This window comes from Cynocephalus volans, chromosome 6, assembly GCF_027409185.1.
Source record: "Cynocephalus volans isolate mCynVol1 chromosome 6, mCynVol1.pri, whole genome shotgun sequence".
NCBI lineage: Eukaryota > Metazoa > Chordata > Mammalia > Dermoptera > Cynocephalidae > Cynocephalus > Cynocephalus volans.
The window spans coordinates 76,038,663-76,066,565 of record NC_084465.1 but is presented as its reverse complement, the minus strand read 5'-3'; the positions used below and the strand labels follow the sequence as shown (position 1 = coordinate 76,066,565).

The following is a 27,903-nucleotide window of genomic DNA, read 5'->3' as shown; positions in this document are numbered from 1 at the left end:
ATAATTCATCCACACAGTAATAACTACCGTTAACATTTTGCTATTGTTTCCTCCTATTTATATTGTTTTGTAAGGTTCATGCTATATGTTCATAACTTGCTTTTTTTCACCTGCAGTTATAGCATTATCATTTTCCTATGTTATTATAAATTCTTTCATATCAGTTTTGAAAATAATATTCTGTTTTAAATATATATCATGTTAATTTAGACCACTATCATACATGTGCACATTCAGGAGTTTGCTATAATAACTAACTTTGTGATTAGCACATGCACACATATAATTGTTGTTATAATTTTAGAAGCTTTTACTAAGATTGATTTCTATAAGTAAAATCAATGAAGATTAATATCTTTTTGAGGCTTTTGATAAATAGAGTTATTTTAAACATGATGCTGATTTTTAATTCCAATAGCAATAGATAAAAATATCTTTTCAAATACTAAATATTTTCATGTAGTCATTAAGCATGTGTGTTTTTTTGTGTGAATTATGTGTTTGTATATTTTGCCTATTGTGGTCTTAGTGTTTTTAATTGGATAATGTCACATGGTTAAAACAAAATCAGAAATATAATAGTATAGCAATAAATAAATAATATAGCGATATAATACTACCTACAAGTAATTTTCTCCTTATTTAACTTTTATTTATATTATATTCTTGAAATTATTGATCAGATCTATCAATCTTTCCTTTATAATTTTTCCTCTGCTTTTAAGCATAGAAATAATAATATTAAGAATTATAGTGTGGCTAACAGTTAATGAGTCATTGCTATGTAGAAGTTGCATTAGATATATTATTTTATTTGTACCTCACCATAGCACTTTGAGGTGACAGCCTTACTATCCACCTAACACAAGAGAGAAGGATGTTGAGTGTTGCCCAAGGTCACGCATTTAGTTAGTGTCTCGGTTCTCCTCCAATCATGTCATTTTCTATTTAATTCTTTTTTTCACCTGGAAATTATTTTAATAATTGGCTTCAAGTGAGGCTTTAACTTCATTTTTTTTTAAATGGCTAAATAATTTTCCATCACCAGATTTCGAACAATCCCTGTCTTCTCCTTTGATTCCTGTTGCCTCCTGAACTGCGCACTAACTTCTCATATATACGATTTACAGCAATTTTGCAAAAACTTCCAAGATCAGTTTGTGCTATATGTTAAGATGACTTCAGATTGACTTATTTTGCCTTAGAATGTATCAGCTATCTAAGTAAGTTTTCCAACATTGCATTTCTCTTGCTTAGGATAGAAATGTAACAAATGGAATAAAGGTATTTACATTGATTAAGATTATATCAATTATGAGGTTACCCTTAAATTTAGCATTCCTTAAAATTACTTTTCCTTGTATCAGGTACAAGTTATTCGATTTTTAAATGATTGATAATTTAATATTTTAAAGGTTGTTTAGAAGAAAATGCAAAGTTGATTTATCTACCATGTATGAAAATAAATTGTGTTTTCAACTTTTGTTTTCTCTGATGCAAAGATGAACCACTGTGGAACTCAGGCCCCCATCTGGCTGTCTCTTAGAGATTCAGAGACACTGCCACCTCCTGGAGAGATCAAGCAACTGACAGCTTGTGCCACTTGGCAGTTTTTGTTTAGCTCTGCAAAAGATTGCTGTCTCATTCAAATTCCAGTGTCTGTAAGAAACTGTGGGAATTTTTTTGTGTACTTACTACAGCCTACTCAGGGATGCATGGGCTACTGTGCAGAAGGTAAGAAAACATCAGTAATACACACAAGCAGCTAATTGTGGAACTGGGTGTCTGTGTTTGTGCTATTGTCTGGATGTGTTGTATGCAAATCTCCGTGAGAGACTGGGTCTACTATTATTGCCAGATTGAAGCTGAATTTCTGGCTTAAATTGGTTAAATTGAACATAATGATTGAGTGTGTTAAAAATTCTTTGGTTTACTTGAGTCTATTTTTCTTTTAATAAAGGGATGAAGGATGATGAGTAAGTTATCATAAAAATATGTATTTTATATTATTTTATCTTTCACTCACCAATGTTTATTTTGTGCCAGAAATTATTTTAGGACTTAGAGATATGGTGATGAAGAAGACAAATGAGATCTCTGCCCTCATGGAATTTACAATCTAGTGGAATGCCTTAGACGATACATAAAAATAAACTGAACACAACTTAAAAAACAAATCCCTGAGTTCCTACTATATAAATACATGATTGGAGAAATAAATAAGTAGAAGGAGGGAGACAAAGCTTTCGTTAAAAAGAGTTTCAAAATTTGTAGCTACTTCTTCACCTAGAAAATGGAACTTAATTCCCCTGATTTTGATTGTAGGCTTAACTTAGTGACTTGCTTGCAAATAATAGTGTATAGAAAGGAAAAAGAAAACAGTGGTTTTACAGGAGAAACCTGGCTGGTACTATATTAATCAAGTAATTAAAGTTAAAACCACTAGTGATAATGCATGTTGCTATCATGTGTCTCCAGACAACATGCAATAAGAAGGACTTTTGCGGTATTTCCTCCCCCAAAGCCATAAGCCCAGTCTAATCATGAGAAAATTTACATAAACTCAAATTAAGGAATGCTCTACAAAATACCTGAATAGTACTTTTGAAAAGTGTCAAAATCATGAAAAACCAAGAAAAAGTGAGATTGGAGGAAAAGATGATGAATAATGCAATATGATCTCCTGGACTGGATACTGGAACAGAGAGGGACATCAGTGGAAAACTGGTGAAATCTGAACAGAGTCTTCAGTTTCTTTAAGAGTACAGTCCTAAGGTCAATTTCTTAGCTTTGACAAATGTATCATGGTTTTGTAATGCGTTAACATTTGTGGAAGATGGGGAAAGGGTATAAGGGAAAGTTCTGTATTCCTTCTGCAACTTTTATGTGAATCTAAGATTAGTTTAAAATAAAATGTTTATCACAAAACAAAAATAAAACAAAAAATAAAATTAGTTTGGAAATTCTTGCTATAAATTAAAGTGGCCAATGCAGTAGGAATGGACTGGCACAGGGATGCTAGCTTACAAAGGGCACCTGGGGAAGATTTTTCTGAATAGGTGATGGATTTGAGCTGAGCTCTGAATGAGGAGAATGAGGCAGCCATCAGAAGAGACAGAGAAAACGCATTCTAGGTAACAAGAACAGCAAATTTGTATCTCCTTAGATAAGAATGAAGGTGACAGTTAAGGCACTGAAGGAGGAACAACATGGCAGGAACAGAATAAGTGGATGAGTCTCAGAAAAGGAGGTCAGAGATGTAACAAGAGGACAGTATCTGTAGTAGTCCATGGTGAGGACCGAGATTGAGTCATAACTACCCTGCAAAGTCTTAATGGGAGTTTTAAACAGGTAAATAATATAAGGATTGTATTTAAAAGACCATTATTCATGTAGCAAGACTACAGGAGGCTGTTGCATTAATTCAGTAGAGAGATGGCGGTAGCTTAAAGGGGTCAGGGATGAGATGTCTTTTGGAGACAGAACTCATGCATTGGATATGGGAAAAGATGGGAAGAGAAGAAGGAATTAAGAACAATGTCTAGGTTTTTTGCTTGATCAGCCAAGATGGAAAACACTGCAATACACACACATCAGGTTGGGGAGAGAGAGGAATCAAGAGTTCTCTTGTGGATTGTTACCTATGAGGAGAAATGACATATATAGACATGAAATAAACACCAGACGCCTGAGCCTGACACTGACCATGATGTTGTGGAATAGGGGCCCTTACTGGTAGCTTCCATAATACACCATCAGGCGGCTCACCGGCGATAACCGAACTTAGTGAAATTTTTGTTTTATTTTTCTCTTTACTCAACTGTGGCTATGAAGTCTTTGAAAACAGGCAACGTGCTCTTTACTTTAGAGTCTCATGACCTGGTATCCTGAACAAAATAGGACTCAATGAATACATATTCAATAGCAGTGTCTAATCAAACTAGTAGCTCAACTCCTCAGGTGCAAGAAGATCAAAACAGAAAGAAACCACATAACGGTAATTTTTGCTTGGACGGTTTAGACGGTGGTGAAGCTGGTGAACAAGGTATTTGTCTTACAGTTTTGGGGGAAGGAGGAGTGTGCTCATCTGTGAGCAGTTATGGGAAGAAACCAAATCCCAGCGTGTTATCCGGACTCAACCATTATGCAGCAGATTGCAAATGCTGAGAAATACTGTGCTAGACCAGTACTATCAAGCAAGGCGAACACTTGGTTCAGCAAACCATAATTGGATGGGTAACGCTTATGAACACTTTCATCCTGAGGTTGCTAGACTCCCCAAACCAGAAAACCCCAGATAACACAGATATAGCAAAACAAATAAAATAGTTTAGTGCGGTATTACAGTAGTCAGAATGAAACATTGTTTGGGGTTTTGGACATTGTTTTGTGATTTGATATATGTATATATTTATGTATATATATCATAAATATATATATTATATATATCATAAATGTCCAATCTCAAAAATCATTCTGCTCATTATAGCTATGGAATTCGAACCAGTATTATGAGAAAAATGCATTTCTGTAAGATTTCTAGCATGCATATATTTTGAAGATCTGTCTCTTTATGCCAGCAAAGAAAACCTAAGTTTTGCCCTATGGTTAAGTATTTATTTGAACTAAAAAAGCAAAATAACGATTTTAATATTCTTTGGGTTGTAACTAATTTTTTTCTTAAAAACAATGACAGGCAGTCCAACTTCTCACCTGTTTTTATTGCCATAGTATTTCCAAATGGCTTCTAAAGTTGATGTAAATGCATTATTATTAGCCAAAAATCTCTAAGCAAATAAGTCACTTTACATGATAATAGAAACTAATTAAGAAAGATATTGTTCTCAGCATACTTTATTATCTTATTATTTTTGGAATATATGCTACATTTATGGAAAATAAAATTGTTTAGGTTTATTTTATCATTGATTGCCCAGTAGTAGTTCTACCTTTAAAAAAGAAATAATGTAAAGTTACTGTTTGCTGTTTACTAATAAGATGAAAATAATAAACTTATAAAATTTATTAATTCAAATAAGTATTTATTGGCAATATTCTACAAATATAATTATGCATTGGTTACTTCACACATATGCATTGTTGGAGTCATGCTTATTTTCCAACCAACATGGCAGATTCTTAATATAGAGAGGTAGACGAAATAAATGTGGTGCTTGCCCTCACAGCACAGAATATTCAGGCATTACAAATTGAAATTAATGGTATAAATGAAAAGATTAAAAATTGTTACAGAAGTAAATACTGGAGGTTAGGGGAGGATATAATTTATAGTGAAGTGTCACCAGAGAAAGCCTCTTCTGACAAAAGTGTATTGATGCTGAGAGTTGGAGGATAAACAGTCTTTAGTCAGACAAAGAGAGAGGGGAAGAACAGCCCAGACAACAATGACAGCAGGTGACAGGCCCTTAGGTGATAAGAATGTGGTGTACTCACAAGAGTGAAAGCAGGGCAGGAATGCTGGATCTCAATGAATGACAGAGAGCGTGACAAGACATGGGTTTGGAAGGGCAGCAAGGCCTGATTCTTTAGGGAGCTCTGCATTTTTTTCTCTTCACATTGAGAAGTCACTACAGAATTACTCTTCACACTATTTCCCCACCTGCTGTCCAGCTAAAACTGGCTGAACAGCCTGTCCCATAAGAAGAGGAAGCATCTGCTTAGTTACCAGAGCTAGTGTTATGCACTGGGAAGGAGAAAATCCAGACAGATACATCAGCCTCACTGGGTAGCCAAGATGAGAGATTTTGAAAAAATTCTCTTTAAAATTTTTCAGTACTCTAGTCATGAAAAAATAGTTAATTATTGTAAAATTTTCTATAGAATTACCAAATGTTTGTGGAAAATTCTGTAAGTGCTTCATGGAAAAAACAGTGATTTACCTACGTTAGTTTAAGAAACATTGACAAGTATTAAAAATGAAAACAAAACTTTCACCCAAGAGAATATCATAAAATACAAATAATCACGTCAACATAAATTGTTTGCATTGAATTTAGAAATGCAAAACTTAAAATTTGCATTTGATGACACTCCCTCACAACCTAAAATATATCTTATGTTTTGTTCATTTCACTACCAGTTATTCAATTTTTCGGCCTTGACTATTCAAAATTACCTCTCTCATTCTCCACATTCAAGTTCTCCAAATATTTAGAGAGAGTAAAATTGAGGGAAAGAATTGTTATTTTTCACTCTTAATGTATGCATTATTAAGCAGAAATGTACATGAATTATTCTGCCTGATTTGCTGATAAAAGCTTACCTTGAAATACCATTTAGAACTTCAATCAGGCTGCATGGATAGCAAACAGAAATGACAGTCACTTAATATACTTGAGTGTCTTTTTCTTGTTTACCAAGTATCTAGAGCAGGTGTTCACTGCTGATGGTGATTTGGCCACTTCACAATGTCAGGCTGAGATCTCTGTCATTCACTAATCTTTTCCTTCATGGTGACAGGATGAAGCTCCAGTTTTAGCCTTTTTATCTGCACTTCTTACAGGATAAAAGGGAAAGTTCCAAGGGTGAAAGAAGGCTTATGCTAACTGAAACTTACTCCCTTTTAAAGATCTTATTTGGAAAAAACCTTATCACAACCACTTTAGAAGAATTCTCGGCTCATTTCTATCTCCAAAAGCAGTCTGTGAAATGTTGTTTTTTATTTCGACATCTTGTTGCCCCCAGCCAATAGCTCCCATATGGCTGTAGAGTAGACAACAATTAGCCGGTAATATTTAATTTAAAAATCACCAAAACAGCAAAAATTAGAGAATAAAGTTTCATTTTAACAGTATATTCTCTTGAAGATGTTTTATTTCTTAAAATTCACATATATATGATTCACATATACTTCACACACATTTTATCTATTCTTAGAGACTTCTAGAAGCCAAATAAGAGAAGAAATATTAATTTAAGTTTATATTTTTAACCGAAGCCATTCAAACAGAAAGATTTACATATTTGGATTGTTATTTCTTTAGAAGAATCCATAGAAAATATATAAAGTATATATCATATTTTTTTTTACATTTTCAACATTTCAAATTAGCAGGCCAGTTAGGTCCTTATACTCCACATGAAGTGGCATCCTATTGATTAAAAGTAGGCTAAGAGAAGTTAAAGATCTATACTAAAAACCCTAAAGCACTCGCTAAAATAAAACAAAACATTATAGCTAATCAGCCAACAAGGAATATAAAATGAAATCATAAAATTTTAATACTCAATTTTTTAAATGCAGAAAAAGATGAAAAATAGAACAAAGCACTTATAGGACAAAAAGAAAGCAGATAGGAATGTGGTGGATTTAAACTTTATAGTCTCAATAATCACATTAGATATATTTGATCCAAATACTCCAAATAAAAGGCAGACATTGTCAAATTGAATTAAAAAGCAATACCCAACTACAGGCTGCTTACTTCAAATATAAAGAAAAATGAGTTTAATAGTATCAGGTTAGAAGAATTTGTACCTAGGTAATACTAATCACAAGAAATGTAGATTGGCTACATTAATATTAGACAAAGTAGGTTAGAGAGCAATGAACATTACCAGGAAAAACAAGGGTCATTTTCTAATGATAAAATGGTCAATTCCACAAGAGATCCCATAGCAATTCTAAATGATTATGTACCTAATAACAGAGATTCAAAACACACGAAGCAAAACTGATAGGTCTGAAAGAAGAAAAAGACGAATCTACAATTAGTTTCGGAGATCAACACCCATCTGTCAGTAATCGTTTGATCATGTGGAAACAAATCCAGCAAAAAATGGAGGAGACTAGAACAACTCTATCCACCAACTTGATCGAAATGACAATCAGGAAAGACTCCACAGAACGAGAGAATAGACTTTACAGGCGCGTAAGAAATAGTTACCAAGATAAACTGCATTCTGGGCCTTCAATTAAGGAAATTGGAATACAGTAGTCCTCCCTTGTCAGTGGTTTTGCTTTCTGTGGTTTCAGTTACCTACAATCAACCACAGTCTGAAAATATAAATGAAAAATTTTGGAAATAAATAATTCAAACATTTTAAATTGCACAGTGTTCTGAGTAATGTGATGAAATCTCTTGCCATCTCACTCCTTCTTCCCAGATGTGAACCATTCTTCTGTCCCTTGCATCCACACTGTATAAGCTACCCTCTGGTTAGTCACTTCATGGCCATCTTGATTATCAGAGCAATTGTCACTCATGATATTGCAGTGCTTGTGTTCAAGTAACTCTTATTTTATTTCATAATGGCTCCAAAGCACAAGAATAGTGATGCTGGCAATTCAGATATGCTAAAGAGAAGCCATAAAGTGCTTCCTTTAAGTGAAAAAGTGAAAGTCCTTGGCTTGAAAAGAAAAAAGTGGATGCTGAGGTGGCTAAGTTCTACAGTGAGAATGAATCATCTATCTGTGAAATTGTGAAGAAGAGAAAAGAAATTCATGCAGAATATGTATAGGGTTCACAACTATCCATGGTTTCAGGCATCCACTGAGGGTCTTGGAATATATCCCGCATGGATAAGGGAGGACTACTGTATTAGGAAAATTTGAAGTTAATTAAAATTAAAGCCCACTAAACATCTGTATTAGGAAACAATAAAGGTCACAAATTAAAAATCTCAGTTTGTACATTTGTATTAGGAAACAATAAAGGTCACAAATTAAAAATCTCAGTTTGTACATTAAGAAACTAGGAGAAGAAGCACACGAGACTCAGAGTAAGCAAATAAAAGAAAATAATTATCAGAATGGAAATCAATGAAATAGAGTACACATACATCAGAGGAGGGAAAAGGGGGATGGCGGGTAAGGGAGGAATCGATAAAGGGTCATTAAAAATAACATTGTATAATATTGAATATACTAATTATTCTGATTTGAGCATCACATACTGCACACAGGTATTGATATGCGATTCTGTATCCCACAGACATGTACAATCGTTTCCATAAAAAATAAAGTGCAGACATACCTTAAAAAAAATACACAAACACACTAGAGAAAATTCAATAAAAGAAAAAAACTGGTTCTTTGAGAAATTCCATAAAATTAATAATTCTCTAGCCAGTCTGATCAGTTAAAAACAGAAAACAAGACAGAAATTATTAATATCCAGTGCTGTCTGCAGATGGGAGGAAGGGCAGGCGGGAAGGATTAGAAAAGAACACAGGGAAACTTTTGGAGATGATTGAAATTTCATTATCTTCATTGTTGTTATACTTTAGTAGTTGTATTCATATATCAAAATATGTCATATATTGTACTTTAAATACGTCCAGTTATGCCTCAATAAAGCTATTTACAAAGGGAGAGGAAGAAAAGTACCAAAGTAAGCAAACCACGTGGCCATCACGCAGAGTAGAACAAGGGCAAAGACACCTGGGAAAGAGCTTTCCTAACATGTTGGAAGTACATGAAGAGGCCAGTGTGACGGAGTAGCATGCATGCAATAAAAAACCTATTTTATGGAAGTACACATGCTCAACCATGTTGCTGTACCTGTCACTGATCTGTATCGTGAAGCAGTGAAGATTTATAAGATGTCCAGGCAGAGAGAAGAACAGGGGAAAGTTGTAAAGAAAAGGAAAAGCATGGAGCAGAGAATAGCTTTCCTTGTGCTAACTCCACCTTAGTTGTGCAATCCAACAGTGTTTCACTGCTGTACTAAAGAGCTCAAGTGTTGTGCATCTCACATACTTTGAAAATAGCTTTCCACTCATTTGCTTCCCTTACCTGACAAGTGCTACTTTGTGTTAGTTTAATGATGGGCATGTGATTGAATCAGGAAGAATCAAAAAGGTTGGAACCAAATGGTTTGTTCTTTCTTTGCTAATAGTTTCTAGGGATTCTTAATTTTCTCATCCCTGGATGAAATCTTTGAGCTGGGGTGCTGTCTGCATTCCTTACAAAAGCAGCCTTGGGAAAAGCAAATAGAGAAACAACAGAAACTAAAAGAACCCTCAAGCACAGAGGTTACATAATTTTGGAGAGTAAATGGGCAGGAGTAGTGTGTTTTGGCCCCATATTTTGTAGTAATACTGCATCTTAATATATATCTAATTATGTACATGCATGTATGTGTATATGTTGTTAAGATTATTTCAAATTTGTTTTGGTTGCAAGTAACAGAAAACTACTAACAACTAAAAATAATGTAATCAAGTGTAAATTTTAGTATATGCTATCGAATTTGAGGAAGAGTCAAATAGGAAAGCCTCAGGAGGTGTGGAGAATAGAGCAGCTTCCAGGATATTGGCAAAAGGAGTCTAGACATTCGGATCGAGCTCCATCACTAACTTGACTCGGCTTCCAGTTCTTTGTCTCTCAGTTTAAATTCTAAATTCTTTCAAGAAGCAATCTAACGAACCTACCTTTGTGGAGGTAGTTACTCTTGTACCAATTAACTGTATTCAAAGCACTGAGTTATAAATATTACTACCTTGCTCTTGACTCATTGGTGTAATCCTGTGAATGAGTATCGGGGAAACAATTACCAAGGAACTGGCACTAAACCAACTGTTGTATACATTTCTGGAGATTATAATGTGTTTCATTATTATTTTTTAAATATACTATATATATTTTAGAGCAGTTTTATTTTCACAGCAAAATTGAGCAGAAGGTACAGAGATTTCTCTTGACCCCCTGCCCCTGCACATACATAGCCCTACCCCCACCCCTGTTATCAACATTCCCCAGAAGAGTGGTACATTGCTACAACTTCAAATGACATGTATCCACTATTATTGTATCATGCAGAGTAGTTTCATGGCTCTAAGAATTCTCCCTGTTTCCCCCCAACACCTGGCAATCACGTATCTTTTTACTGTCGCTTTGGTTTTCCCTTTTTCTGAATTTCATATGTTGGAATCATACCGTATGTGGCCTTTTCAGATTGGCTTCTTTCACTTAGTAATATGAATCTGTTTCCTTCATGTTTTTTCATGGCTTGATAGCTTTTTTCTTTTTAGCACTAAGTAGTATTCCATATTGTCTGGGTGCACCACAGTTTGTTTATTCACGTACTGCGGGGTATTTTTGGTGCTTCCAGGTTTTGGCACTTATGAATAAAGCTGCTATAAACATTCATGTGTGGGTTTTTGTGCAGAGATAAATTTTCAGCTCCTTCGAGTAAGTACCAAGGAGTATGATGTCTGTATTGTATGGTAAGAGAATGTTTAGTTTTGTAAGAAAATGCCAAACTGTTCTCCAAAGTGGCTGAATCATTTTGCATTCCCAGCAATGTATGAGAGTTCCTGTTGCTCCACATCTATACCAGTATTTGGTATTGGCACTGTATTTTTTTTTTTATTTTAATAAAGCAGACTCAAATTTAGAAGAAAAGATATGAAAGCTATGATTATTTTGAAATATAGTTCCTTATCTGCATTTGCTTTCATCCCTTAAAGGGAAAAATTTATTATGAAAAAATATAAATAAACAGAACAGCTAAGAAAGTCTTAGTCTACAGTAAAACATAATTCTTCAAGGAATTGTCATCTTGGATATAAATAGATTTATATCTTTATGCCCAGTAAAATAAATATACAAGCCTTAATCTTTTGCAGCTATTTCTGATGCAAAATTGCACCCATGTGGCCCTGATGAAATTGAAAGCGAAGGTGGCTGTGTTCGTAAGTGTAACATTTTATTTTCGAATAACGTATTTATAAACTAGTCATTTCAACGTGTTTATGGTTTGTGGCTTTGGATGTTGAATTATATTAATAATTGACAATGCCACAGTCTGGTGGATAATCAATAATAAAAATAACTGTAATGTGCCTTTAAGAAATAGTCCTGGAGTTAGCAGGTGTGTACATCGGTAGAAAATTTAGAGAGAGTTAGAGTTCGGCAAATGTGTGTATATCGGTAGAAAATTTCACGAGCAAATTTGGTAACTTATGTCAACATTCTTAAAAATCCAAGGGGGATTTGTATGTAGCAATTCTACTTCCATAAATCTTAGAGGGCTAATTTAAAAAGTGTGTAAGCACAATATTTATAACAGGATTTTTCTAATAACGTGAAGAGAAGAGAAACTCCGCAAATATTCCAATAACTGCTGGTTGATTCAATATTTCTGATGTGTAAATAATGGCAAAACATTCTGAAATCACTGTTAAAATGTAAGAGTACAATCTTTGACATTAGTAGGTATTCATTGTATATTGTAGGTAAGAAATCAGATTATGCAATACGATCCCTTTTTTGTTTTCTAGGAAGATTACATTTGTACCAAATAAGTCTTGAAAGATAAATATCAAAGATGTTAATGGCAGTCAAAATTTTTCTTTTTTTTAATCTATATTTTCCATTTTCTATCTTTGTTTAATGTTTTAAAGTTATTTCAAATACTAAGAATTCCCTTTAAAATAAATTATTCTAAATATATTGTCTAAGTGATAAAATATATGAGATCTGCCTATGGATGGGCAGAATTAAAATTATTTATTGAAACAGGCTTTTCATGGGGCTTGTTAGCCAAATGTGGTATTTTAATATGAATAATGGAGTGTTGATTAACAAAGATGTTAATTAACAAAGGTGTTTTATGTGGTAAAATAAGTCATAATGAGATAAAACAAATCAGCATAGAGCATATAGGATTCAAATACCAGGCCTAAAAAATTACTATGCTTTGTATTTTTAAAAGAATATTATAATAATCATCCAAATAAATCACTCTGAGATGCTTTTCCATGCCCTATTCCAACTGCAAATAGATTTTCTAGCCCACTTCTCTATTGTTCTTTAAACAAGCTATTATTATATCCAAAGGCTCATTTTAATTAGACCCTGTCATTTAAGTTTGTAAAATAATAAAACAATGCCCATCAATAATAGTAGCATTAAACATAAAACATAATTATTTGGCTATTCTGCATAACAGGTATGAAGTTTCCTTATGATGCACATGTATTACAGAAAAATCCCTTTTCCTCCTTGAATTAATATTAAATTTTTGCTACCTGTTATTCTATTTAGAATGTTAATGAAATTAATTGGGGAAAAAAAGCTGCTATACAAAACTGTACAAAATTTGGGAAGTAACACCTGACTGAAAATAATGAGTCAGAAGTCAACAGATAAGGTTTATGATAAAACAGAAAGCATATTAACATATTTAGCACATGCTAATATTAAAATTGACAAAGGAATAGCAATTGTGATTTTTAAGCAGAAATCATTTATCTGTTGTTCTAAAAAACTTTTCCTTTAAATATACTTTAACAAATTTTCTTTGATCGTCATTATTCCAAGCAACGATCAAGTCATGCAGATAGTTGATGCTATTCAAAATATTGCTTCAAAAATTTTAATCATCATGAATCTTTTTTTCAGTCATTTGTCATCTCATTTCTAATAATAATTTTCATAGGTAGTTTTTTGCTGTTTGTAAATAAATTCAATGTACTTTTCCTAGTTTATTGTTTTAAAAAATATTTTATTCAGACTTTTATGCAGGTATATAATTTGAAAAACATCAAATATATATTCAAAACTAGTCTGTTACTTCCTTCAAATTTGGATATGCAGATTTGGCCTGATGTTTAAAATGTTTACCCAAATATTTGTTAATTAGGTTTATTTGAAAACAATACATTTGTCACTGAGACTTTGGAATATAATGTCTAACGAAATAACACTTTGAGATATCTGAAAGCACATTTTCCCCACAGAAGAGACCATAAATTAAGATTTCTCATAAATTAAGATCTTTCCACAATCTATATGACAGGACTGAAAGATTAGTTTTTTGATTGTCATAAAATTTTCATGCACATAACAGAAGAAATATTTTTATATTTTAAAGCATTTTTAAATCTCATTTTTAAAATTTATCACTCAGATATGTTTTTGTTTTCCAAAACAAAACAAAACAAAAACACATTTAGAAACCTTTCAAGATCTCCAGATTTAATTTTGCAAAAGCCCAGAGTTAAAAATTTTAAAATTTTCCTTTGAGTTTCTAGAGGAAACTTCAGGTTTCTTTAACTTCAGAAAAATGAAAAGAATAAGACTGTTGCTTAATACATAATCTATTTCACTAAGACACTATAATCACCCCCACAATGAACAGCTCTTTCAACCCAGAGTGATGATGAGTTGACTTGTAAGAGCAAATTACAAGAGTAAAACAGAAATTTATTTTAGTTTACATTATAGTGACTATTTTTCTTTATAATAAAGAATTATAATGAATAAAATCTTAATTTTATTTGTTTTATGTCTTAGAAAAAGTTAATTGTTTAAAAGAATGTAAATTATTTTTATTTCCAAGAGCTAGACTTTTTAAGGGCGGACATGCACCATGTTTTAGCATAAGTTTGGTGAGCAGATAAGTTGCTGTGCTATCAATATTTATGTAATTAGAGGTCAAATATGAATGTGCTACTCTGTTGACTGCTACAGATAATCATTTTTCTAAATTTATTTTATTTTTCCTTGAATAAATCCCAGAGTTATAATCTTTTTCCATAAGCAAGTCTCCTTTCTTTAAGATGCCCAGCTACAAATTATGTGTTTTCTCCCCCCAGGCCAGCTGTCTGCTTCATTGCCACCTCCACCCCCAGGAAGGCCAGAGGTTGTGGTGGAGTTGATTGAGTCCAGACTGTTCTGTAGGTGTGCTTTTGATGTTTCCCCTACAAACAACTCAGTGGGATTTCTCATAGCTTGGTCTAGGCTTTCTTCTCAAGAAATCAAAGAGGAGCTGAAACAAGAGACCACAGTTCAAGCATTCTCTCTGCTAGAACTTGATGGTATAAATCTCAGACTTGGAGATAGGGTATGTTCAAAAAAATTGGATTTTCTTTTCTTCTCATGAATATTGATGTTCAAACATGAAATTTAAAAAACAATACTTTAGAAGTAGATTTTGTCCTTAGAGTATAAAGCACTAGTGTTTTTCTTTTTCTTTTTCTTTTCCCCCTTGGCAATTGTACTAATTCTAATGACAACTGGATAAGTCAGTAATCTTGGTGGTTATCAATGAATATCTCCTTTTAGCAAGTTGTTGATTATTATTGATGAATCCTTATAAATATAGGTCTCTTTCAAGTTTTTAAGATGATTATGCTTTTATTCTAAAAAGTTTTAATTTTTTTCAGCAATGATATCACTTTCTATCCACTTTTAGATACATCTTAAATACAAAGCCTATACACTTTAATTTATGTTGAGGTTTGAATATTTTTAATAATGGAATTTTTCTCAGATTTCAAGAAAGTTTTAAAATTATTTAGTTCTTTTGTTATCTCTTATACACTACCTAGAATTAAAATTAAGAACTTAAAGATAATAGTTTACACATATTATCTCCAAAATTTTATTGTTAAATGATTATTTCTTAATTATATTTATAGATATTCTGTAGTGCTTCCATCTTTTTCTTGGAGAAACCACATGTACAAAGTTTAGCCATCAAAAGCCGAGAATTTTTTGCAGGCATTAAGGTATGTAACAGTGGGGATGGATCAGAAAGATTATTCCTCTGGAACTGTGTTTCCCAAACTGTGATGGGTCCATACTGGTTCCTGGACCTCACCACAGACTGAATCAGAATGTTGAGACCCAGGAGTCTCTATTTTTGAAGAATAACCCCAATTACTGTAATGCACAAAGTCTGAGGACCCCTGTTAATGAACTTAAATTGGGATACACTTGCATATTTTTAAGAAATAGCTCCAATTAGAATAAAGCAAAAGCTGTATTCCCATAATTTATTTCATCACATAACTAAAAGTTAGCATAGCAATATTTAGTTATTTTGTGCATTCTAGAAGACAGATACCAGGCCAAGGACTAGATCCTCTGACTAGAATAGAATTGACCCAGAGGTCTGGGCTTTATGGACTACAAAGATCAAGCTAACTAAACAAGGAAATATATTTGGTTACTGCTGGTAGCACTGGGGTTTGGGAACTGATGAGCTACTCTAGCTGATGAGCAGAGGTGACAGGGAATTCTGTAGAAGTGGAATGAGTGGGAACAATATCAAGAGGTCCAGATAAGCAAGCACTGTGCATCTGGAAGTTTGACCTAGTTCAAGGACAAGATGGGAAAATTGATAGATGGTGAGAATAGGACTGAGGATCACGATAAAACCTATTCCTGGAAAAAGTTTATGGATACATGATAGGGACCAGGAAAAGAAGTGAGAAGAGTTTACTACGTTGTCAGAATAGCATAACCACAGTGGAGAAGAAGCAGAGCTCAGACCTAGGCAACACGGGAACCTCCTGATCTAAGTTAATAAGCATTCGATAGACAATGTCAAAGATGAGTGGTCAGCTCCCAGGTACTATTTCTGATTAGGCTAATAGAGAGAATATTCAGTACTAAGAAACACTTGTTTTGAGAACTAGTCAAGACTTGAGGCTGCATAAAAAAAAATCCCTGTCTCAGAAAAGGATTGGCCTGTGAACTGCAATGGGGTCAGTCCTAGACTGCAGGGTGCAGTAAGTCCCACTGTGAACAGCAGAGGCTGAGAAATAAGCTGAGGATTGAGATGTTTTAGGTGAGGACAATAATTTTATTTATGTTTTAAAAATACTTAAATTTCTAATTGAGATGATGGGTATTAGTCCCTAAGAATAATCAGACTCTTTCAATGTTGTGGCAGTAAATATTAGCAAATAAATGGAAGAAAATAGGAATCTTTCTTTCTCTTCCATTCGCCAGTGCCCAACACAGAACCAGAATCAGATGTGTGGGGAACCATGTACAGTCTCAACTCAGAGAAGTGCAGCTGCTCTACGTACTCCAGTCTCTCTCTCTATATATATATGTACTTATTCACCTTTCATCAAAGACTTTATTTGAAATTACTAATATACAGTTTTACTCAGAACAGCTGAGTGAGTTACTAAAACATTTAAACAAGATCATCATTGTTTTTATTAGCAGCATTATTCCCTACTTCTTTTTTTTAATTGAAACATAATTGATTATACATATTTGTGGGGTACAGAGTTGAATATCAATACCTGTGTACAATACGTGATGATCTAATCAAAATAATTAGTATACTCATCTTTACAAAATGTAATCATTCTTTGTGACCCTTAACCAATTTCTCACTACCCCACCTTCCCATCTCTAATAGCCACAGTTCTGTTCTCTCCTTTTGAAAGTTCATTGTATATTGTGATCATTCGTTTGTTCTTTTTTTTCCCTTTCTTTCTTTCTTTTTTATTGTTTTATCTCCCACTTATGAGTGAGGATATGTGGTATTTCTCTTTCTGTGCCTGGCTTATGTCACTTACCATAATTTTCTCCAAGTTCATCTGTGTTGCTGCAAATGGCAAAATTTCATTCTTTTTATGGCTGAGTAGTATTCCATTGCGTACACATACCAAATTTTCCTTATCCAGTTGTCCATCAATAGACACTTAGGTTGGTTCCATATCCTGGAAACAGACCTGTGATGAACATGGGAGTGCAGGTATCCTTTCAACATGATTTCTATTCCTTTGGGTATATACCCAGAAGTGGGATTGCTGGATCATATGGCAGTTCTATCTGTAGTTGTTTGAGAAATTTCCTTATTGTTTTCCATAGTGGCTGTACTATTTTACAGTCCCAACAGTGTAAACGGTTTCCCTTTTCTGCATCCTTGTCAGCATTTGTTATTCTCTGCCTTTTTGATAATAGCCATTTTAACTGGAGTAAGATGATATTTCAATGTAGTTTTGATTTACATTTCCCTGATGATTAGTGATATTGATAATTTTTTCATGTATCTGTTGGTCATTTGTATGTCTTCCTTTGAGAAATTTGTATTCAGCTCTTTTGCCCATTTTTTAATAAGGTTACTGATTTTTTAATGCTGAGTTGTTTGAGTTCTTTGTATATTCGGGATATTAATCCCTTGTTGAGTATATAGTTTGGAAATATTTTCTTCCATTCTGTAGGTTGTCTTTTCACTCTATTGATTGTTTCCTTTGCTGTGCAGAAGCTTTTCAGTTTGATAGAATCCCATTTGTTTATTTTTTCCTTTGTTGGCAGTGCTTCCGAGGTCTTACTTATACAGCCTTTGCCCAGCCCTACATCCTGAAGTGTTTCTGGTGTGTTTTCTTCCAGGAGTTTTATAGTTTCAGGTGTTATATCTTTGAACTATTTTGAATTGATTTTGGTATATGGTGAGAGTTATGAGTCTAGTTTTATTCTTCTACACATGGATGTTCAGTTTTCCCAGCAACATTTATTGAAGAGGCTGTCCTTTCCCTGATGTATGTTCTTAGTGTCTTTGTCAAAGATTAGTTGGCTGTAAGCATGTGGATTGATTTCTGGGTTCTCTATTCTGTTCCATTGTTCTGAGTGTCTGTTTTTATGTCAGTAACATGCTGTTTTGGTTACTGTAGCTTTATAGTACAGTTTGAAGTCAGGAAGTATGATGTCTCTGGCTTTATTTATTTATTTATTTTGTTTAGGATTGCTTTGGTTTTTTGGGGTCTTTTGTTGTTCCATATGAATGTTAGAGTTGTTTTTTCTATTTCTGTGAAGAATATCATTGGTATTTTGATGGGAATTGCATTGAATCTGTAAATCGCTTTGGGTAATATGGCATTTTCACAAAGTTACTTCTTCTAATCCATGTCCTCTGCTTATATTTTTATGGGTCTGGTTTTAATAAGTCTTTTTTAGTTAAAAAAAAATGCTAGGGCTTAAGTTATTACCATCTCATTTAGCAAATGATGAGCTGTTGAGAAAATGTCCTGTCAAAATTATTCCTTAGAAATAAATTATATTCTAACATAACTGCTCTACATATTTTCTTATACCAGTTACAACCTGAATTGAGCACTATATCAGAAGATGGGAAAGAATACCAGTTGAGGATAGAGAGCACAATTCCTATTGTTTGTTCTGAATTCAGTGAGCTTGATCAAGAATGCAAAATCTCACTAAAACTGAAAACTGTTGATCAAGGTAACATACTAAATTCACTTAATTTTATTATTAGATTTGAAATGACTGATGCTTTTTTTTCCTCCAGAAAAAGTCACTGGAGTATACTCATATAATAAATTCTGTTGCATGTTTACATCAATTAAAGCTCGATCATATTAGTCATACTGGGCTAAATTTATGATTGCCAAATTAATTTACATTTATCCCTCCTGATCTCAAAGCATAAATTTAAAAAACTGAACAACCTCCTTCTCAGCATCATCTTTCTCCTTCCCTCCTACTCCTCTTCCTCTTCCCATTTCTTCTCCCTCTTCTCCTCATCCTTCTACTTATTCTTCTTTTTACTTTGTTTTCAGAGACTGAGGGACAAATTTCTCTTTAAGATTTTCCAAATCATCCCCAAAGAGTAAGGTGTACATGGATCTCATAATGCATTCTTCGCACTTCTCTCCCTAATGTAAGCTTATATTTGGGATCTTTTGTTTTAAAATTTTTCTATTTAAGTCACTAATTATATAGATGTCATGATGCATGGCCACATATGTGTCACTGTCACAGCCATATATAGACAGTGGAAATCCTCTCACAGAACAAGATAGAATATGAGAGGATAAAACCGTAAGGAGAGGGAGAGAGTTTTCTGGAAATGTCGTACCCAGGAAAAGAGATGGATAAGGAGATAGAGAAATTGAGAGTCCATTCTAAGACACTTCACAGTAAACAGGCTTAGATAATATCCAGCCACTCACTCAGATTTCAGGAACACTATGAGCACACAATATTTTTAATTATAGCCCAGAAGTATGAAATTAAACTTTCTCTCTCAAGCTATTTGACACAATTCTATTTCAAACTACCTCTGAAAAGCATATTATGCAAATTTTTTTGCAGTTCATTAGGAGAATAAAAAGAGGACAATGTTATTGATATTTTTCAAAATTGTGTTAGGCCAAGATTTTGTTTAGTTATATACATGTGTACTTTAAAATATTTTTGCATGTTTTCAATTCTTTCAATAAAGTATGCATTGTTATAAAAATATAAAAATAGCCTAAATATATTCCTACTTTTGAGAACTTTATATGTTCTTATTCTCCATCAATTAAAAATGATTTCCCTTTTTTCTGAAGAAACTTTTTGGATTTCATTCTGGATATTCCTCATCTTGTCTTCCTTAAGTATATTTCCATTAAATCTCCATTTTCATTGAGAACAAGTTGGTGTCTCTTGGTGTATTTCTACAGAGACTATGATGCTTGAAGAGAACAATACTTGGCTTTCATACCATAGAGCAGGGGAAATGATGTCATGGGCTATATCTATGCCAGAAATATTCCATATTCTCCTTAGGGAGCTGGTCAAGAGTTTGCATGGTTCTGCTATGTTTTTATGTGTGTGGGAAAAGTATATATTTCTAGAAAAAATGCATAAAGAAAAACTTTTTTTAGGAATTTTGAATCCAGTACAATGTACCTACCTAATACTGACTGATATAATTTTTTACCTAAAAAATTTGTGTGGGAGAAAAGAAGATGGAACCATTTTAACAACTTCTTTCTTCCTCCTTGTTTCTCAGAAGGACTTTGTAATCTTTAATAGGATATGAAAGCATAATTCCTTTGTGGCCAGTTTTTGGAGGGAATCTGTTCTTTTTGTTTAGTTATACAAATTCCCAGAGTTTCTTCCTCCTTCTCTGCTGGCATTTTCTTTCCAAAATTTTTTTTTTGTTCCATGGACAAGGGAGCATCTCAAGGTTCTAAATATATCTGGACATTTAGGAGGTGAAAGGAGGTAGCTTATTATGCTGTGAAATCACCACCTCACATTTTGATTTTTCTATTTTTTTAAGACAAACTATATACCAATAATTAAAAGCCATTGCTATCATTCAACAATGGATGGAACATAAACACATGCCTTAAAATACATTACAGAAATATCTGCATCCAAGACCCAATTCTTTTACTTTTTATTTTTTATTTTTTTGCTGTTTCTTGAGTTGGCAATGTTTAAGTGTATTTGAAATTGTTAAAATGATTACACATTCAAGTGTAAAAAAGGTACATGAATGTTTGCAATGCATGTTATCTGTGAACTGCACAAGGCATTTGTGACTTAATTTTTAAAAATTCTACTAGAGAATGAAAAAGCTTTCCACTTCTAGATACCAAATAAATGGTTACTGATGAAGGGACAACCCTTTCTACAGGAAAAACCTACCCTCACTCAGGGGCATAAAATATGGCCAAGACCCAATTCTTTGGCAGTAAAAAAATCAAGTTATGTTTCTTGGTGCTAGAATTATGATTTTTTTTGCAGAAACAAGAATAAACTTTACTTATTGCTTTTTAATTACATCCAGGTGCATATGGACTTACAACCTAAATTAAAGTAGTAATGTATGTATGGTTATATATGTATATATTTGAAATTGATTAATTATTTGTAAAGATAAGGTAGATTTAATAGATTTAATTTAATTTAGACAAAAGTGATAACCATATTTTTTTAAGAAAGAGAAAATAATTTAAGAATAATCTCTCAATTTAATGTTCCATGTTTATGAAGTTATTGCATACTTTGGTTAGTATATTCCTTTTGAAAACTATTCAACATTTTTTTTTTTATTAAAATAGGTAAAGAGCACTTAGGCTTGAATTTGGCACTGTCCTCTTGTCGCGTGGACCTTTACAAGACCTCATCCTGTGCTAATGGAACCTGTAGCCGTGCTTTTGTGTACTACACTGCTGTAATGGATTTTTCTCGCGATGGTGACAGAGTTACAAACATTGTAGTGCAGCCTATAGTTAATGAGGATTTTCTGTGGAACAACTACATTCCAAACAGCATCCAGGTTGACAAATTACAAAAATACCTTCACAATTGAAGCTTTAAAAAGATATGTGTATTTTATCACTATACCTTGTTACCATTTTATTTAAAAATTATTTGATAAATTATTTTAATTTTAAATGATTTAATTTTTAGTAACCATGATAATAACAATAATTATTTGAGAAATTATTGAGATTGCTAAACAATTTATTTTATAGCACTAAATAACAATTAATGGTAATATTTACCAAAAATATCTTTGCTTTTAAGATCAGAGTAAAGGATGTTCCAACTGCTTACTGCTATTCATTTACTGACCCACATATAATTACATTTGATGGCAGGTAATTTCCTGAAAGTTTTTTCTTTTAGTAGTTTTTGTTTGTTTGGGCTTTGTTGTTTTTTCAGCAGAATATTGTTCTATAATTTTTTAGTCCTAGTCAACGAAAAATTAGAAAGGAAGGCATGTATGGCCATCACTAATCTGGTTGAAGATACTAGTTTATTTGTGTAGAATATTTTTGCTTTAAACTCTAGTCCTTATTTAAAAATACGGACTAGTTGTGAGGCTGAATTTGTAATAATGAAGATTATCACAAATGCAGCCAATCATGTTTGCTTGACCATTTATTTATATTTAATAATTATTAAATTGTTTGCTCTAGTGATGTTTACTGTGTTGCATTTCTGTATGATAAAATAATCTTTAAGGTTTAAACAAAATGATTAAATTAACATGTTACAATTATTTTAAAAACTAATCACTCCTAACTCATAACAGAAATACTCAAGGGAAAAACTATTATAACCATCATTAATACCTGGATATTTGACTCAAGAATTTAAAGTAAAATGGGCAAAATGAACAAAAAGTAATCTAAGCTATCCTGCCATTAATATCTATGTAGAAAGATTTAAGCTCGTCATACCGTTCTGATGGGTTCACTAGTATGTCCTTAAGAAAAATAAGAACACCTCATTGTTGAGATAAAATTTTCTTCATGATGCAAGGTAGTTTGTGGGTTTTTTAAAATTATAATGTGATCATTGTCATTAAAACTATCCAATATGTGTGAGTTGATGTAGCACTCCTCCAATAAAAAATGATACTCCAACAGTTTGAGCAAGAATTGAAAAGTGGGAAGAACTGATCTCACCTGCAAGAATTCTTTATGATTCTAACTATAGGCTTAGAAGTTTTAGTGGAAAAACCTCAAGAAAGCATATGGTGATGTATTTAACCTGACTTAATTCAGCAAGATGAATTGTGCAACAATGAGGTGACGAGCCATGTTCTAAGTGCTGGGAGTACAGCAGTGAACAAAGCAGATAAACTCCCTGCCACCCCGGATCTGATCTTTGACTAGGTGAAGAGAGATATGAACACAGTTAATTAATAAAATATATAGTGTGTCTAAGGAAGATCCATGCTGTGAAGAGAACTAAATCGGGGTGGGAGAAGGAAGGAAGGAAAGAAGTAGTGGTTGCAATTTATCTTAAAACAGAGTGGTTACAGAAAGCTATTGAGTGAGGGTGACATTTGGACAAAATCTTAAAGAAAGTGATGGAGACAGCCATGTGCATATGCAGATGGGGAGAAGCCCATTCAGAAGCCCACCCTGCTCCAGAGCAGTGTGGCTGGAGTGGGGAAAGGGAAGGAAAGAGTAGTGGGAGAGATTGAGGTGTTTACACTACTCTTTCATTCAGTGCACACAGATAAATGTGCATGACACATGAAATGATCTGAAATCTAGATTTCTCATTTTAACATAAAAAATGTATTGAATGCCAATAAATAAACTGAATACACATTTTTGGCTTATAACATATCGTTTATACTGATTTTTAACACAATTGACTTTTGTTAATGATAGGATATATGACAATTTCAAGACTGGAACATTTGTGCTTTATAAGAGTATGTCACGTGATTTTGAAGTCCACGTACGTCAATGGGACTGCGGAAGCCTTCACTACCCTGTGTCATGTAACTGTGGTTTTGTTGCCAAAGAGGAAGGTGATGTAGTTACTTTTGATATGTGTAGTGGCCAGCTACAAGAATCACAGCCAAATTTATTTGTAAAGAGCCAACATGTAACCAGCAACATCAAGATAAGTGAATCTTACTTAGGAAGAAAAGTCACGGTATGTATTCTTTAATATGAAAAGTGTTTTTCTTTTTTCCATTTTGGATGAACTTCTATTTATCGCTATTAAATTAGGAACTAACATTTTTTAACATTTAGCATTTTTAACAAAATAGCATTTAGATGAACTATGATCTTAGAAGGAATAAAATTTTTTTTCACCTACTACACACAAATAGACACAACATAGCTAAAAACTCTCTCAGATCTAAACTACCTTATTTACGATTTCAATATAACTTGGATTATTCATAAAAATTACTTTTGACAGTATCTAATAAATGATATATTAGACTATGATGACAGACATAATTAAGAATACATATTCAGGAATAGCTACCCAATTTTTGAAATGAATACAATATGGTACTGTATCAGGAATGGGCTGATAGAAAAGTGGAAGAGAATATAAAGTCAAGAAACATACCCAAGATTATATATTCACTAATATTTTTAAAAAATGATATTTCTCAGCTTGCTGGTTAGCTCACTTGGGAGAACATTCTGCTGATAACACCAAAGTCAAAGGTTCAGATCCTTGTACCAGCCAGCCACCCCCCCAAAAAAAGATATTTCATATCTGTGAGCAATTTGTATCTTAAGGCTACAGTCATCTTTCTCTTATCTTTCAAAAAGTAATTCCCAGGTAAATCTGATTTAAATTTAAAAGAAAGTATTAAAAATTGTAGGTATATGTTTTTATAACATTTATTGAAGTGAATAACAATTTTTGAACATAACATTATATATTTGCATTCCATTATCAAAAACCGAAATGCAAATCAAATATGGGGGTGACCAAGTCGAAATGTATGACATAAGGACTATAGTTAAAAATAGTGTGTTGTATTCAGGATTTTTACTAAATGAGTAGATTACAGCTGATCTTGCCACAGGAGTGGAAATGGGTAACTGTGTTGATTTGTTTCACTACAGCAACCATTTTACTGTATATATGTGTATCTTACAACGTGTTATATACATTAAATATACATAATAAACTTTATTTTTTAAACAATTAGTAAAATATTTGCTACATATAAAACATACATTCAATATAGAAAACATTGTTATACATTGCTAATGTATAAACAGCATTCCCATTAAAATGAGCAAATAATATAAAAAGGAAATTCACAAAAGAAATCAAATTGATAAATATGTCCAAAAGTACAACCAACCAACAAAAATACAAAAACCTTAACCGCGTTAGTAATCAAACAAAGAAATAAAGTAAATACGGATCAAACTTCTCTCGTACAATATTGGCAAGAGTAGAGATACCAGAAATAGTTATAGTCTTTCCAGATGCCATATATATTATGTATAACCTGAACCCGCGTATGCTATTTTACCAAGAAATTTTACTTTTGGAAACTTATTGTAATAAAATAATCCAGTATGTGCATAACCCCACTGATATTCTTTGTATCTCTCCTTGTAAAAGGGAAAAGTTACAATTAATCAGTGATCAATAAAAGGGTTTAACTAAAACTCTAAATATAATGATGTTACATAATGGAATACTTTGTAGTCATGAAAATGACAGGAGAGGTGTGTGTTTATTGACAGGGAAAGATATTCATGAAATATAGGAGAGATTTTTGAAGAATTTGCACCAAGATCTTAACATTAGCTCCCTCAGGTTGAATAGAAATGTAAGGTTAGTTTGCTTTTAAAATAATTTTTTGTAAGGAACACGTGCAATTTTTGAAATTTTTATAAAAGATACAAGGGGAAGGAGAATCAGAGGAGCAAACACAGGTAGTATATCTTCAGTGAATTTTAGAAGAGATTGTTTCTCCACATGTACATCCAAGTGGCTGATCTGGGAGAGGTTACATTTTTGTAACAGAGAGATGCGGCTCAGAGTTACACTACAGACTATTAGGATCATGAGGCAAACTCCCCTTGCGGTGCTCACCAACTCCCCAAGCAATCTTCTGGTAACAATTTGGCTTCTGTTTCTATTTGCCTATGGGCAGCAAGAGAATGCTGATAAGCCACAGGAAAATACTCCTCTGGAATTACATTTATTGGTGTAAATTAATTACTTGGCAGTCTAGTTCCAAATTAAATAATTATAATCAGAAATATTACTTGGCAAGCATTATACTCAAGACTTATAGCTGTTTAATTGTATAAAATATCTCATTTGAGTTTAAATTATTTAAAGAAAGGGGTTGGGAACAATACAGCTCAATAAAAAGATCAATATGGTGATCAAATTTCAAGTCAGCAAAATGCAAAAACCCACTATTTTGACATATAGCTTTAAAACTGTCATCTAAAGAAAATCAGTATTTTATTCTCTCTCTGTATTGAAGGAATAATTGAGTTTGTTTCTTATTTCTTAAGTAACAGTTTTTTCTTAATCAATATTAAGTGTTGCTACAACATCTTTTATTTCTGTATTGATTATTTCTGTGTTTCAGATTTGGTTTTCTTCTGGAGCATTTATCCGTGCTGATCTTAGTGAGTGGGGCATGAGTTTAACAATCAGAGCCCCTAGTTTAGATTACAGAAACACTTTGGGACTTTGTGGCACTTTTGATGAAAACCCAGAAAATGATTTCCATGATAAAAATGGAATTAAAATCGATGAAAATTTTAATAATTATGTTGCTTTTATTAATGAATGGAGGTAAGGAATAAACTATTTTTCATTTGTCAGTGGATTAATATTAAACTTAAAATGGGTGGTAACTCAATAATCTACTTTTTTGCAACACATTCTTGTCCAAATTATTATCCTTTTCTGTTTTCCATCTGGAAGGATTTTACCAGGAAAAAGCATGTTTGACACAATGCCAATTTCTCTGACATCGCCTGGAAAACTGTCCTACTGTAGCTGCTCATTAGACACGGCTTCATTGTATCCTTCTTCTAATCATCTGGACAGTGTTTCTCAATCAGAAATTGCTTCAGGTTGCAAAGACCTCAAACATGTCCGATTCTCTTCTTTGATACCAGAACTCGATGTCACCTCTGAATATATTAATTCGGAAGCTTTTGTCAGAGGGATAAACAAGCATACATCTGGAGAAAATCATTTGAATTTCTCTCCGCTAGAACAAAAGCATTTAAACCTAACCAAACGAGACATAAATTTACAGAAACATCCTGCAGATGAAAAACAAGATGTACCAAAATATTTGGACAATGAGAGATATGCACAGGACCAGGGTAGCCACAGCCAAGAAATAAGGTGGAATCAACAAAACAGATGGAAACGGCAAAACTTTTATGAGTTTTTTCCTTTGTTTGCTTTCCAAAGTCTCAGACAAACTGATCTAGAGGGGTTTGCTTATTTTTTCCCCGAGGACCATGCTGAGGATGTCTACCAAGAGTTTATCCCCTCGTGGCCCACACCCTCTGGCCTCACTGAATACATCACCCTGGCTCTCTGTCAGCAGACTCTAGCCAACTCCAGCATAGGAAGGCTCTGTCTTGCCTTTCTTGGCAAGAGACTAGACAGTGTTATTGATATGTGTGTTAACGATGTTCTGTTAAAAGATGATCCTAGCTGGGCAGAAGCAGGTGTGGCCCTTTTAGAAAATGAATGTGAAAACAGGATTTTGGAAGAGGGGATACATAACACAGAAAAATACAGCAAGTCAATTGGAGACATTCTTTCGGTATTAAAATGCCCCAATCTATGCAGCGGCAATGGGCGGTGTATGGAATGGGGCTGTGCGTGTTTCCCAGGCTTTAGTTCCTACGATTGTGCTGATTCGCATGGTAAGTAAATACTCTCAAACTTTGATGTTGCGTCTGATATTTGATTATGAAAATGTCTTTGTTCTTTTCTACCTTTAGTATCTTAACAAGGTTTATTCACATTATAAAGGGGAAAAATCTCAAATTATATTCATACACTAATAATTTTCTAACTGCATCTCTTCTTATTTGGAGTAAAAGCTGAAGTACTTACAACAGCCTGTAAGGTGCAATGTGACCTGGCGCTCAGTATCTCTACAC

General features: G+C 33.2%; 1 protein-coding gene across 1 annotated transcript in view; it reads left to right on the top strand.

Moving 5' to 3' along the window:
- VWDE (von Willebrand factor D and EGF domains) overlaps nt 1-27,903 on the top strand; it is a 76,091-nt gene that overhangs the window by 11,966 nt on the left and 36,222 nt on the right. Inside the window, exons 3-12 of the mRNA XM_063101053.1 lie at nt 1,503-1,734; nt 11,593-11,658; nt 14,566-14,813; nt 15,391-15,480; nt 18,814-18,958; nt 21,577-21,794; nt 22,046-22,119; nt 23,650-23,920; nt 26,358-26,566; nt 26,699-27,663. Of these exons, the coding sequence (XP_062957123.1) occupies nt 1,503-1,734; nt 11,593-11,658; nt 14,566-14,813; nt 15,391-15,480; nt 18,814-18,958; nt 21,577-21,794; nt 22,046-22,119; nt 23,650-23,920; nt 26,358-26,566; nt 26,699-27,663 (2,518 nt within the window). The remainder of the gene's footprint in view (nt 1-1,502; nt 1,735-11,592; nt 11,659-14,565; nt 14,814-15,390; nt 15,481-18,813; nt 18,959-21,576; nt 21,795-22,045; nt 22,120-23,649; nt 23,921-26,357; nt 26,567-26,698; nt 27,664-27,903) is intronic.